The sequence below is a fragment of the Apteryx mantelli genome, chromosome 5 (genome assembly GCF_036417845.1).
Source record: "Apteryx mantelli isolate bAptMan1 chromosome 5, bAptMan1.hap1, whole genome shotgun sequence".
In the NCBI taxonomy this organism is placed as follows: Eukaryota; Metazoa; Chordata; class Aves; order Apterygiformes; family Apterygidae; genus Apteryx; species Apteryx mantelli.
In genome coordinates, this window is record NC_089982.1 from 16,837,440 (window position 1) to 16,851,821 (window position 14,382).

At 36.0% G+C, this 14,382-nt stretch overlaps 1 protein-coding gene across 2 annotated transcripts in view; it reads left to right on the forward strand.

Annotated features, from left to right (window-relative positions):
* Window positions 1-14,382, forward strand: part of METAP1 (methionyl aminopeptidase 1) — a 32,275-nt gene that overhangs the window by 11,945 nt on the left and 5,948 nt on the right. For both annotated transcript variants that reach the window (XM_067297546.1, XM_013951511.2), the window contains exons 2-8: window positions 2,306-2,357; window positions 5,067-5,179; window positions 6,521-6,581; window positions 7,636-7,727; window positions 8,114-8,197; window positions 9,863-10,001; window positions 13,032-13,163. In XM_067297546.1, coding sequence (XP_067153647.1) covers window positions 2,306-2,357; window positions 5,067-5,179; window positions 6,521-6,581; window positions 7,636-7,727; window positions 8,114-8,197; window positions 9,863-10,001; window positions 13,032-13,163 — 673 coding nt within the window. The remainder of the gene's footprint in view (window positions 1-2,305; window positions 2,358-5,066; window positions 5,180-6,520; window positions 6,582-7,635; window positions 7,728-8,113; window positions 8,198-9,862; window positions 10,002-13,031; window positions 13,164-14,382) is intronic.

The window sequence follows — 14,382 nt, forward strand, 5'->3', positions numbered from 1 at the left end:
TTCAGTTCTCTCCTTTTCTCACCTGTTTTTCCCTCATCTTAATCTATCTTTAACTGCCAACCATTTCCATCTCCCCCCTTTGCTGATTCATTGTTTTTTTCCCCTTCTCCCATGAACTTTATTCTCAGGAAGAAGAAAAAAAAAAATCAGCTTCTTCTCTTCACAGTCTCTCTTTCCTTGCTTTCCATTTCAATTTTCTTTCTTTCTTCTTCTTTCTTTCTTTCTTTTCTTTCTTTCTTTCTTTCTTTCTTTCTTTCTTTCTTTTCTTTCTTTCTTTCTTTTCTTTCTTTTCTTTCTTTTCTTTCTTTTCTTTCTTTCTTTCTTTTCTTTCTTTTCTTTCTTTTCTTTCTTTCTTTCTTTCTTCTTTCTTTCTTTTCTTCTTTTCTTTCTTTTCTTTCTTTCTTTCTTTTCTTTCTTTTCTTTCTTTTCTTCTTTTCTTTCTTTTCTTTCTTTCTTTCTTTTCTTTCTTTTCTTTCTTTCTTTCTTTTCTTTCTTTTCTTTCTTTCTTTCTTTTCTTTCTTTTCTTTCTTTTCTTTCTTTTCTTTCTTTTCTTTCTTTTCTTTCTTTTCTTTCTTTTCTTTCTTTCTTTTCTTTTCTTTCTTTTCTTTCTTTTCTTTCTTTTCTTTCTTTTCTTTCTTTCTTTCTTTTCTTTCTTTTCTTTCTTTTCTTTCTTTTCTTTCTTTTCTTTCTTTTCTTTCTTTTCTTTCTTTTCTTTCTTTTCTTTCTTTTCTTTCTTTCTTTCTTTCTTCTTTCTTTTCTTTCTTTCTTTCTTTCTTTTTCTTTCTTTTCTTTCTTTTCTTTCTTTTCTTTCTTTTCTTTCTTTTCTTTTCTTTCTTTTCTTTCTTTTCTTTCTTTTCTTTCTTTTCTTTCTTTTCTTTCTTTTCTTTCTTTTCTTTCTTTTCTTTCTTTTCTTTCTTTTCTTTCTTTTCTTTCTTTTCTTTCTTTTCTTTCTTTTCTTTCTTTTCTTTCTTTTCTTTCTTTTCTTTCTTTTCTTTCTTTTCTTTCTTTTCTTTCTTTTCTTTCTTTTCTTTCTTTTCTTTCTTTTCTTTCTTTTCTTTCTTTTCTTTCTTTTCTTTTCTTTTCTTTCTTTTCTTTCTTTTCTTTCTTTTCTTTCTTTTCTTTCTCTTTCTTTTCTTTCTTTTCTTTCTTTCTTTCTTTTCTTTCTTTTCTTTCTTTTCTTTCTTTTCTTTCTTTTCTTTCTTTTCTTTCTTTTCTTTCTTTTCTTTCTTTTCTTTCTTTTCTTTCTTTTCTTTCTCTTCTTTCTTTCTTCTTCTTTCTTTTCTTTCTTTTCTTTCTTTTCTTTCTTTTCTTTCTTTTCTTTCTTTTCTTTCTTTTCTTTCTTTTCTTTCTTTTCTTTCTTTTCTTTCTTTTCTTTCTTTTCTTTCTTTTCTTTCTTTTCTTTCTTTTCTTTCTTTTCTTTCTTTTCTTTCTTTTCTTTCTTTTCTTTCTTTTCTTTCTTTCTTTTCTTTCTTTTCTTTTCTTTCTTTTCTTTCTTTCTTTTCTTTCTTTCTTCTTTTCTTTCTTTCTTTTCTTTCTTTCTTTCTTTCTTTTCTTTCTTTTCTTTCTTTTCTTCTTTCTTTCTTTTCTTTCTTTTCTTTCTTTTCTTTCTTTTCTTTCTTTTCTTTCTTTTCTTTCTTTTCTTTCTTTTCTTTCTTTTCTTTCTTTTCTTTCTTTTCTTTCTTTTCTTTCTTTTCTTTCTTTTCTTTTTCATTCCTATTTCTATTCAGTAGCCTTCACCCTTTTTTCCACCTTGATGTCTTTCATTTGTTCACCTGTGATGATGCTGTTTGGTCTCTGTTGCTTCCTTATGCTGGAGAAGGAGGCAGGAAGGATGCAACTAGCAGGAGGAGATGGCTTCTTGTAGGAGCCAAGGGAGGCTCACCCTGCCCACTGCAATGCAAGGAGATTTGGTATGGAGAGAGAGCAGGTGAACTCTGACCCTCACGTTGCAATGAACAGCACAGGGTTTCAGCCACCCTGGAGCAACCGTGGTGTGTGGTTACTCATTAAAATGATAAGGAGACAATATTTAGTAGAGAAGATTAAATCAATGCATTTCACTTTGATGGGTGCATCTGTTTGGCTATGCTTTTTGCCTATTCTGGCTCATAAACTCTTGAATGTAGTATTTTCTAGTGTTAAGACTGTCAGTTACAGTAGCATTTACTGCATGTTGCTACAAGGGTTTATAAAATTCTTATTTTATTTTTTTTTTAAAATAACAGTTCTTTTATTTTGTGGGGATGACATGTCTGTCCAGGATGAAGCTACTTTAAATATATATATATTTTGTTTGCAATTCTAGGAATGTTTTAAGGGAAGCTGGGCTACTCACAAGTTATTACACAAGAAAGCAAGTAAGTAAATTCTTTATTCAGTTCTAATATTCTGTTTTGAAAACTGTTCCCTTCTGTGCATTCACCCCTTTGCCCTCATCATCCTGCATTCTTGTTTTTTGTTTAATATAATTTTCAAAATAATAGGTAGGGATAATATTTTGGGTTTGAACAGTGCAGTGCACTTTGCTTTTTATCTTCACACACGTGAATGTCTGAGAATGGTATGGATTTTTCCAAGATACCTGGCACTGGATGCTGCATATCTGAGACTGCATTCAGTTCCTGGTAATCTACAGATCTATATAAAATTTCAGAGACAATGGTACAGAAATCTCTATTTCTGTTCCTATCTCTGTTTGTCTGAAATATTGCTTTGAGCTAAATTGCCAGGTGTATGAACAGAGAAAGAGGGGTGATGAGATAGAGGACAAAGAGAATAAATCGTGACCATAAGTCATTGCCAGGCTTGTTCCATCATAGTATTTTGATATCTGATAAAGTAAAAGGCGGTAACGTGGAGGAGGGTTTTTTTAATGTCTTTATGTAATTGGACACTTGTTTGAATATGAGCAAGGCAGTGAGAATGCAGCTGTTCTGTATACTTGAGGCTTACCTCTTTGGGGAAAAAAAAAAGAAAATATTTTTATGAACTGATGCTGCTATTGGTCGGAGGATGTATTGTAGCTAGGATTTTGCTGAGTTTATCTGAAGGTAATATAATTGTATGCTTTAGTTACAGCAGGTAGCATTGGTACAGAAAAATTGGTAGATTCTCCTTTACCCCTTTCTCCGTGGTCTTCCTTGTCCAATAATGCATTTCCTTGCACTTTGTTAATGAGTGTCTGATAGATACAACTGTATGCTATTTCCTGTGTCCTAATCTTGTATTAGAATGCTGCTGCTCTGACTGGATTCAGCAGTCAAAACCCTTCCAACAGACAAGGGGTACCAGGGGAGTAAATATAATCTAGGAGTTTAAATTCAACCCCCATCCCCACCTCCCTCAAGAAAAGACCAGCCCCATCAAGCTCTGCAGAAAAGGAAATTAGGATTAAAAAGTAAGTGGCATGACAAAAAGCCAAATTCTCAACTCATTTACCTCCTCCTTTCCTAAAACCCAATAAAGCCTCCTTTTCCATGATAAATGTTGCACAGTTTATAGGTGGGAGTAGCATAGGCAATTACAAGTGTTTTCCTTCTTTCTGCCTCCCCAGTGTAGAATTCTCATAGTTTACATTTGTGATCTGTATCCTATTACTTTGCACACTTGTGGATGTGAAATTCTCTTTTGTTTAACGTAATACTTCTAGTAATCCTCTGGTGCAGTCCTCTAATGCTGCTGTTCATCTGACAACAAAATTTTTGACAATACCACTAAATTCACAGTCTTCTGTGCTGAAGCATCTCAAGAGAATCCAAAGTATCACTTTATTAAAACTCTGGATTTTTTTATTATTTCTCTGTGGTTCATTTAAACTCATGTGAGCAGAAGGCTCAGATGTCACAGAATCACACAGAATCGCTGAGGTTGGAAGGGACCTCTGGAGATCTAGTCCAACCCCCCTGCTCAAGCAGGGCCACCTAGAGCACATTGCACAGGATCGCATCCAGGCACATTTTGAATATCTCCAGAGAAGGAGACTCCACAACCTCTCTGGGCAACCTGTTCCAGTGCTCTGTCACCCTCACAGTGAAAAAGTTTTTCCTCATGTTCATATGGAAGCGTCTGTGTTTCAGTTTGTGCCCGTTGCCTCGCGTCCTGTCGCTCGGCACCACTGAAAAGAGTCTGGTCCCATCCTCTTGACACCCTCCCTTCAGCCATGCAGATTCTGAGGAACTCAAGTTGAGGGCTGCTACGGTCAAACTTTTGCATCTCTTCATTCTTGTGAGCTCTGAAAAGAGAACACAAACTTAAGTTATGGGTTCTGAGTTAGATTAATGCTACCATGCTCTTCCTTAACCCTTGCCCCCTCTTTCCAAGTACATTTTTCCTTTGATAATGCTCAGGATGCACTTGCTTCAATTCTCCATGTAACAGCCATCAATCCACTCTTAGATTTGTTATTTGTGAAGGAAGTTGTCAGTGGACATCAGGCATAAGTTTTACAAGGTTAAGAGAGCCAGGAACCTCCAGTAGATTAAAACCATCTTGTAAAGTACGCACACCGCCTGTTCTGAAATGCAGGAGAGGCTGTACCCTCACTCTGCCCATCAGGACGGGGATAGTAGCAGGTTCTGTGTATTGAAAATCATAGTCAAATGTCCTCTTTCCCACCCAGATCATTTCTGTCTTTGAATACTAAGAGAAATCACACAGAATAGGAACCTTCAGCTACAGTACAAGACTGTTAATTGAAGGGATGATAAGTCTTTCAGTAAAAATATGTTCTTCCCCAAGAATCAAAACAAGCACAGAACCATGTTTTAGAACTACGTATGAACAATGACATCAATAACTATTTCGTTTCCTTTGGGCCTTCAGTACTGCTGTCCTGACATTGCTCAGTTTGCCATTGGGTAAAGATGCGGTTGGCAGAATGTGAATTTTGAATGTGAAAAACTTAAGGACAAAATAAGATGAAAATTACTAATTACACTTTTATTTATCAGTAGCATTTAAAAAAAGCCAAACAGGGTTAAATCTGTATTTATGTACTTCTAGGTCACTCTCTGGATGCAACACTTTTTATTCTTGGTAGGCTGCTGCAATTTTTTTTTTCTTTTCAGAAGATGAAAAAGCTAAACGTGAGGTTTCCTCTTGGACCCTGGAAGGTGACATTAACACAAATCCCTGGTCTGGTTATCGATATACTGGTAAACTCAGGCCGCATTATCCACTGGTAAGTAACAAATGCCGCTCTGTTTCAGCGCTGGAGGAAAAGGTTCCACATTACGTTCTGTAGCAGCTCATGGACCAGAAGTCCTGGCCTGGTCAGCTCCCACATTTCAGCTGAGGAACAAAAGCTTCTTGAATAGTCTGAACCTGATGGCAAGGAGATGTGTGACAGTGGCTTGAATGTGGCTCATTTTGGTTTAACTTGGTTTACCTTGTTATACTTAAACTGAAGTGCCTAGGAGGGAATATGTATCACTAATAGGTTTAAGATCATATGTTTGGGCTGTATCTTTTGACATTCATTCTGCAAAATCCCGTTGCTAGCTAAGATGTTGTTCTAGCTGTTTACTGTTCCCACCAGTAATGGAGCCATCTGCTTCAGAAAAATTCAGATGGATTAATTTAGCATTTAAATAAATGGTTTAATAGAACCTTGCTTAAGTGGTTTGAAATAACCTGGTGAATAAACTGGTGAATAGCTCTGCTGAAAGAACAGTGAATACAGCAACCTCTAACACTGGGTTGGGGAATAGTAATTGTGGTCAGTCTGATCTTCAGCTGTGAAAGGCGAATTTAGAAGAGGACCTCCCTATAGCTGTATTTTAAAGTGATGCAAGTTTGTACATGGAATAAGCCAAAGTTTTGACAGGATTAATGACATCTTATTTTTCTGTGTTTTTTCTAATTGGTCTGTGCCAGAGATGCAGTCACTATAGCATCCTCTCCATAGTCTTCTCCATCTGTTACAGGTTGAGTGAGTGGATTTACAGAGCCTGAGACCCATGTGTGCTTATTGGTAGCATTGGAGAAAGGGTGTTTTGGATATTTCACTGGCCATGTAGTTAACAGTGCTATTGCTGAACACTTGCTTTTTTGTCCCCCACCTGCTGTAGCATCGGTGTATATGAAATTATAAGAAAAAGTCCTAAGAAATAGGGTGATAATTAAAAATAACAATCTCACTAATGCATACAAATAACCAAAAAAGGAAGGGTGCATCTGGAACCAGAGCATTTGCAGTCTGGAAAGTATCAGAATAAACACTACAAGACATCAGGGATAATACATTACAAAAGCAATTTTGTTTATTTGACAAATAGAATTGGTTTTACAAAGCTGTGAAGTTGGCTATTAGAGGTTGTATAATATAAAAACAATCAAGAGTTAGAATCTTTGCTGAGAAATGCTGATTGGAAGTGCTTTGGGGTGTTTGCATACTTTGCAAGTTTCTCTAGGTGGAATTAGCCATGTTTCACTGTATTTAATTTTGCTGCATGAGTCTCTGTTTTTATGACTGTAATAAGTACTCTTGCAATCTAACCAGCTTTGACTATGATTTATTTAGACGCCAACAAGACCTGTGCCAAGTTATATTCAGAGACCAGATTATGCTGATCACCCACTAGGTAACTTGAAACAAATCATAATTACAGTGTGTTACTTTTGTGTGCGTGTGTGTTCCTTCAATTGAAGAAGCCTTTAAAGCATCAAGGAGATGCTGGAAAAGGGACTCTCTTCTATCTGTTCTTCTTACTTGGGCCTCTTCTTCCCTTACATTAACTTACTGATTTTTCAGAAATATGGTTACAATTATTTCATGGAAGTCCAGAATTTGTAATGAGTTGTCTTCTCTTCCCTATACACCTTTGAAGGACAAAAAAAAAACCCCAGTAAGTCCTACCTCTGTGGCTTACTTGATAACAAACTGCAAACTTATCACAAAAGTCAGCTGCGATGTATGAATTCTTTAAAGCCATTCTCAGTGACATCACTCTGTTGAAAATGTGTTATAAAATAACCTCCCTCCCCTCCAAAATGAAAGAAAATCCAGTAAGCAACTCCCAAAAGCAGACTGATAAATGAATTCCAGCTATTTCTGGACACAAAGAAAATACTTTCAAAACTACTTGCTTGCTGGTTTGTTTTAATGTTTTCCCCCTCTCACTTTGATCTTGGTGCTTTGCATTTCCCAAAGAAGCTGTTAAGTCTGTTAGAATTATTCCTAAAACTTCAGCAGATCTTTAGTTATTGTTTACAGAATGTAAATATTTAAACAACACAATGCTGGTTTTTAGGGGGTCATTCAACTATGTGAATGGCCTTTATTCTCTAAAAATCTATAGTGATTTTACCAGTTTGTGACAGCACATTTGAGAATACGATCAAACCATTTCTGAGCATTGAGAGTGCTTATAACTAACTGGGCATGATGGTTGTATTCAGTAAGTGGATGGGCATCCTGAACAATTTTGGGCATTGAAATGTGGTAGAAGGCTTATGAATTCAAGTTAATCCAGATGATGATGATAATACTATGACTGGTGGATTCATTATTTTAGTCTGTGGTGAAAAGAGGCATACTTTTATTACCATTGGGAAGCTAAGGAAGTTGCTTGGACTGGAACTGTGTAGCAATCGCTCCTCTGTATAACTTTTTTTTCTTCTTTTTTTAATTTTCAGGAATGTCTGAATCAGAACAGGCTTTAAAAGGAACCTCTCAAATAAAAATCCTCTCATCTGAGGATATAGAAGGGATGCGAGTAGTGTGTAGGGTAAGGGGGGTTTGTTTTTCATTACAAAATGCCTTTATTCTTTAAAAAACTTATGTCAAGTTCCTGAATAAGAACTATTCAGCTGTGATCATTTCCTTGTGCATAAAGTCCTACTTTGAAATGTATTTAGGTAGTCTGTTTTATGTTTGCAGTATTCAAGGGATTTGTGGTCCAAATCTTAATAGAAAGGGATGTTTTTAAGAGTCCCTGATGTGTCTTACTAATATAAACTGTAGACATCTCAAAGTCTTTTAAAAGTCCCAGTCTACCCAACTTTTCCAGTAGTCTCAATATAGCGCCAGCAAATGCATTGCTAACTTTCCAAGGATTAGACCTAGTCTCATTTTAAATAAGGGTTTTTTTTGTTGTTTTTTCCACATTTGCAGCTTGCTAGAGAAGTGTTGGATGTTGCTGCCATGATGGTGAAAGCAGGTGTAACTACTGAAGAAATTGATCATGCTGTCCACTTAGTAAGGTTATTTTATTGTTCTTTTGGTTCTAATAAGTGCCCTTTTTGTTTTGGTATGATTGCTATGTGTTTTTGGTTGTGTGCGCATTCCTTTTCTTTATTCTGAACTGTCTGGTTCCCAATTTGAAGCTACCAGGTAGCACAGATGTTAGAAACCTATTATAGCACGATGTTAAATTCAAAACTGAATCCCAATTAGGAACTCCTGGGGCTCCCTCCATGTCAGCTCCTTCCATAATTTTCAGATTCAGATTTTCCCTCCAAGTTTCTTCATCTGTTTTCTCTGTTAGCATCACATAATCTTCTTTCTTCTAGACCTTCTGAGGTCCACAGATGCTGCTGTATACAGTGTGTCATATGTAGGCCACAGACTTTTTGTGCTCCATCCTGTTGGTTAAGATGAGGAGGAGAAAGGCAGAGGAGAAAGTTTAATTCTTTGTGATCAGGAATCAGAACTGGGGAGCCTGAGAGAGTAGAGAGGGGATTGTCTCTTTTGTGAAGCCCACAAATATAGTGAAAAGGAGCTGACAACTTCCTTCATGTTGGGATAAGTTTTTGATGCAGTCGGGCAAACAAAGGCCCCAGTCCCAAACAAAGCATTTGAAATGTGTGATGCAGTATTTTGCTGTCTCATATATTCATAGGTGCTTCAACTGTGTAATTTTTTTTTTTTGATCTCTAAGATATGTGCATTTATTTTGAGACAGGATACCTGTGTGCATTGTGGAGAATGCAAGGATCTTTTAGGCCACTGGTGTAAATAAATTTGTTGGGAGAGCTTTCTGGTTGCTGTTCTCCTATCTGTGTGTGGAACTATTAAGCCAAGGTTATAAGGAGCTTACTCTGGTTTGATTAGACCTGAAGTTTATACTAAACTGTATTTAACACATAAGCACTAAATTATGCACTTATGTGCATGATGTCGAATATAAGCAGCTAGCAGTTAAAATGGTAATGTGTCCCCCCGCCTCCCACTAGAAAAAGCAGCTTTTGGAAATTTTTGCACAGAAGATAATTGATATCAACTGATATCCCTAACTGGTATTTAGCAGTTTTAAAATAGTATTATTTTTTTAAATATAAAAAAAATGTTACAACAGTATTATTTTTCCAGAATTGCTCAATATGCCACTTAGTGTACTTGTATATTTGTGTGTGTCTAAAATGTATGTGTCGGTTTTGCAGAAATCCCAGGAAGAATATTAGAGGAAAGCAAAGGAAGCAGCTTATGTTTTTAAAGTCGGGGATAAAAGAGTGATACCAAATGTAGTTTTGTCTAGCTGATCTCCTATAAAACAGTTATTTAAAGCCTTAGAACAGGTGCTTAAAGGCACTCATTGAAAATGGCTGTTTTTTTAATCAAGTATGTATTTCCATGCATTATTTTGAACCTGAATACTTCAGCATCTGTAGTTGAACATAAAAATGAGTAAGAAAAAGCATTAAACTAGCTTTATTTTCTTCTTGCAAAACTGATATGAAATGCCAAGCATTACAAAATATCATAATGCCAAAAAAAGGAGGAACGCTTGAAGAAACTTATTTTCAGGAGTCACTGCTTTTCAAAATATCATTTTTATTGTAAAGCTGTTGTGCTTACATTTTTTTCTTTGTACAAAGCTTGCTAATACAGAGTATAAATTGTTTTCTTTTAAATCTGATTTAGGCTTGTATTGCAAGGAATTGCTATCCTTCCCCTCTGAATTATTATAATTTCCCTAAGTCATGCTGTACATCAGTGAATGAAGTGATCTGTCATGGAATTCCTGATAGGAGGCCATTGCAGGAAGGAGATATTGTTAATGGTAAGTGTTAAGAAAATTAACCTTCAACATTTCTACCTTCTATCCAGTTAGACCATTCAGTAAGGTAAAGTTTCAGTAGCAGGCAACATGATTGGAGTAGCTTCTTAAAAAAGCCTTTTGTTCTCATTTGCTAATTAACCAACCTCTTTATATATTTAAAATAATGAATTTGAGTAGTTAAAACAATTGGAGAAGTTTGGTCAGTTTTAATAGCTTTATAATTCTCCTATCCTAGTCTGTGTATTATCATAGTGCCCGAGTATTCCAGCTGTGGGCTAGATTCCAATTGTTCCAGACTCTATAGAAATATGGAATAAAAAAGGCGGTGTTTTGAATGTTGCCAGAATTACTCGTCTGGATTAGTTCTATGTAAATTCTTAGTAAGATTGTTTTAAATCCTTAAGTTGCTACTACAGTTGTGATGACTGTAAAGAATCCTAAGAGTGAGGCATTTTATAGGGGCAGATTAAACAGCATATCCTTCTTTTGAGACTCTCACAGTCTGACAGTGCCTGCTGTTTTTTGCTTGTGGTACTCAAGGTGCTTAAGCCTTTTGGGGGCATTAAAGGATACCTGTATAAATTTTTTGTCAGGTTTTTGTTTTCTCATTCTTTCTTTTCTTGATTTCACAGTAAAATTAGCAACACCTGTTTTGTATAAATATTTGTATAAATATTTGTACCTTAATTTATCACATCACTGAGAAGCCCAAATAAACTTACTAGGTTGGCTTCATCCACACAGTGTATTAGCTCTCCACTGTTTGCATGCCAAGGCTGTACCTCAGCACTAGAAAACACTATTTATAAGAGAATTTAGTCATATCTCTGTTCACGTCCCTGACCTGAGTGTGCTTCTGCAAGCCTTGAGCCTCCTGCTTTGTCTTTATGAGAAGCATTTGCTGACTCTTCTGCAGCAGAGTAGGTCGTGGGTTTTGTGGATCAAATGTACTTTCCCCACAGACTCAGAAGGCTTCAAAGTCTTCTGGGCTCACCTTTGGGAAAGTAGTGTCCCAAAAGCTGCTTAAAAGGAGGAAGAAAGCAGGGTGCAAGGGAGAAGATGGAGAAAGTACTTTAAATGATGGAGGGATAGACCCATCTCTTTCTTTACCTAAAACTTTGCCGACTGGAAGCAAAAGGATGCCATTTCAGATCCTGAAACAGGATTTCAGAATCACAGGAAAACATAGGAAAAAAACTAGTTTGGAAGGGACCACCAGTGACATCTAGTCCAACTTCCTCTCCAGCCAGAGCAAAGTAACATTTTGTTACTATACTGATCCCTGTGAGCAGTTTCTTGACAAGCGCTGCTCTCTGTGCAAAGTGAGATGTTTTGGCCAAGTCTGGCAGTGACTGAAGAAGCCTTGTAATCAAGCAGCCTGTAGAAATAGCTTCTTTGCAGCAAGTAGTCTGGATGCTGTCCTTTGAGCTCTGATATGTAATTCATGAGAAACCTGAATACGTTTACCTAGGTGTTGGTTTCTAAATGGTATTTTTGTTAGGCTACTGGATATGTATGCTGATTTAAATGTTCCAGTAGCTCCATGTAATCATGCAGTGAGTATAGTGTGACCCTGTACATGCCTACGTCTGTAACGGGCGGTATTGTTTTAGTGCAGTGTTAATTGCTTTCTTCCATGTTTGCCATCGGTGCAGATTTACTGTTGGCACTAGTGTGTTTTCCCATGTTTCCTATCAAGGTTGTACTGGTCTTGCTAGGCAGCTCGTGTACTGTATTCTTAAATTATTATAGCTCAATCCTGTTTCCTCCATGGATATTTACCTGTGAGATTGTCTAGACATGGTTTTCTTCATGTTTAGCAGTTCAATAACTATTCTAGTATTTTAGCTACTCTGGCAGCTATTAGAGCTATGAGACTTCTGACAAAGTCTGTTAGACTCAAAAGTACCAATTCTAGCACAGGAAATCAACTTGAGCTCAAATCTACAGTATTTTGGTTTCACCATCTATAACCACTGTATGACTGCGATTTTTAATTTTTTGCTCTTGAGCACATCAGAGACAGGCTACTAGAATAGATGACCATTATGTCTAAACTGGCAGTCCTGTTTCCCGTGTTTTGTAAAATGACTATTTGTAATGAGCATCTTGTGTGGACATTCTTAATCCAAAAACCTAGTTTTTTCGAAATAGGTTAAACTAAACCAAAAAAAATTGCAATAAAAGTGCACGTGGTCGTATTTTTCAACGATAAGTTATTTCACTTTCAGTTCACAACCAACTTTACACACAAAGCAAATAAGTTCTGCTGCAACATAATTCTAAACTCTGATTACATGCTGTCATAAATCTAGGTTGTTTTAAGCATGCCCTTTTCGTTCTTGTTGTTTGCCTGATTCAGAACTTCTTAAATTTTTAAAAACTTTTTTCTTTCAAATTAATTTGGCATGTTTTTGTTAGTCAGGAATAATGTTGGGAAGGTGCTATGTGGTTAAGGTTCAGTAAGAAACACTGAGTTTTTTGGCTGTAAACAACGGGTTTGGCATTCTGATTTTTGCAGAGATGTGGCTTACTGTTCTAAACATGTACCGAAATTGCTGAAGTTAAAAGATGGGTTAAAACATCATTACCTAGTGACTTAAATTTAATTTCTCTCTGTTGGTGCTGGAATTGATTCTAAGGACATACTTTAACCAGGTAAATCATCATGGAGCAGATAACTTCCCTGCCCTGATTTTATATTTACCAGAAAACCAATCATAAGCAGTAAGCTTGCCATGGCTGTGTTACATTGGTGGGTTTTTTCATTAAAAAAAAATTTTTTTTAAATCAAGCCATTGAACAGTGAAACACTGTCTTATTTACTAATTCCATAAAATCTACAGGATAAGTACTAGAAAATTGATACTGCTGGAAGAACTTTCACATCTGGAATTCTTCTGAAATAGTTTCATAACTTCAGAATTATACTACTACATTTTTACATGTTTTTGTTGTCCTTTATGCAAATCAAGAGACAAAAAGTGAGAAACAGTGGTAGTATTATGGTATGTCTGGTATTCTTTGCAGTGGATATTACTGTCTATCGTAATGGTTACCATGGAGATCTGAACGAGACATTTTATGTTGGAGAAGTTGATGAGGGTGCAAGGAGGCTTGTCCAAACAACTTACGAGTGCCTAATGCAAGCCATTGATGCAGGTAAAACTTCTTGCTGAGGCTCAAAGCGTTATCGTTTTGGTTCTCAAACATATTGCTATTACAAACATAATTGCTTATATTTGCTATTATCTGGGAATGACTTCCATTGTAAAACTGTTCTTCTTGTATGGCGCTAGTAGATGAGGTATATTGTTTAATACAGTGATTCTTCAAACACTACAGTTTTGTGGATGGTGGTTGTTACTCTTATTTTAAACAGGTGTTCACAAGGAAAACGTAATTGATGATGTGAATATCACATATGATATTTAAATGGAAACAGCTGTTTGGAGAATTAGTAAGATAGATAAGACAATCCCGGATCTGAGTTGTTTATAGAATGTGAAGAATAAAGTATATATTGGAAACAAAAGAAGGGCTTGCTACTTTTTTTAATTGAATGATACTGTTAAATGAATCCATAATGCAAAACACTGTTTGAAAACACACTTCTGTCCCCTGCCCCCCCCCCCAACTTGACGGTTATTTCATAAAGCTAATTAGGAGCTCTTGTTTTTAAACTGTGTGAATGTGCCAGGGAAGACAGACCCATCCCATCTCCTTCAGCACCTGCAGGACTTTAATTACATTGTTTAGGTATAACTCAGGATAGCTTCACTGAGACAAAAATCCCTGTAAACGATATATTGTGTACCTTTTGTGTGATCAAGAAAATACTATAGGACCAAGCTGTGAAGAATACAGATTACCTGTTTACACAGGCTTACTATTCTGAAATGAGCGCTTTGTCTTTTGGAGCTAAATCAAAGTAATGTTTATCTTTGTTCCTGTGCTTTATTTTTATAGCAGATTTGCTATATATGTATTGTCTCTTATCTTTAATATCCTGCTTTAGATATGTAAGCTGTAACAATGATTCATCTTTGTGTTCATTATAATGAGATTTAAATTCTCGGTGTAACTCTTCTTGCAACTTTTTGGATGTTGTAACAGTTTTTAATGGGTTTTAGACATTCCTTGATAATAGGAATTCCAGCTGCAAGTTTCTCAGTTGTTACAGGGTGTCATCTGTTCCCTGTTTACACCATCTTAAATTCTGGGCTTTTGACCAGCAGAGCACTTACTATGAGAGTAATGTGAGAGAAATAGAAGCAGGTATCTCCTTGGTGCATTGAGATGAGTTGCTTGGTATTGTGAAGCCTGAAGGAGATGATCTACATTACCTCACAACAACTTAGCACAAAACAAATAGGTTAAT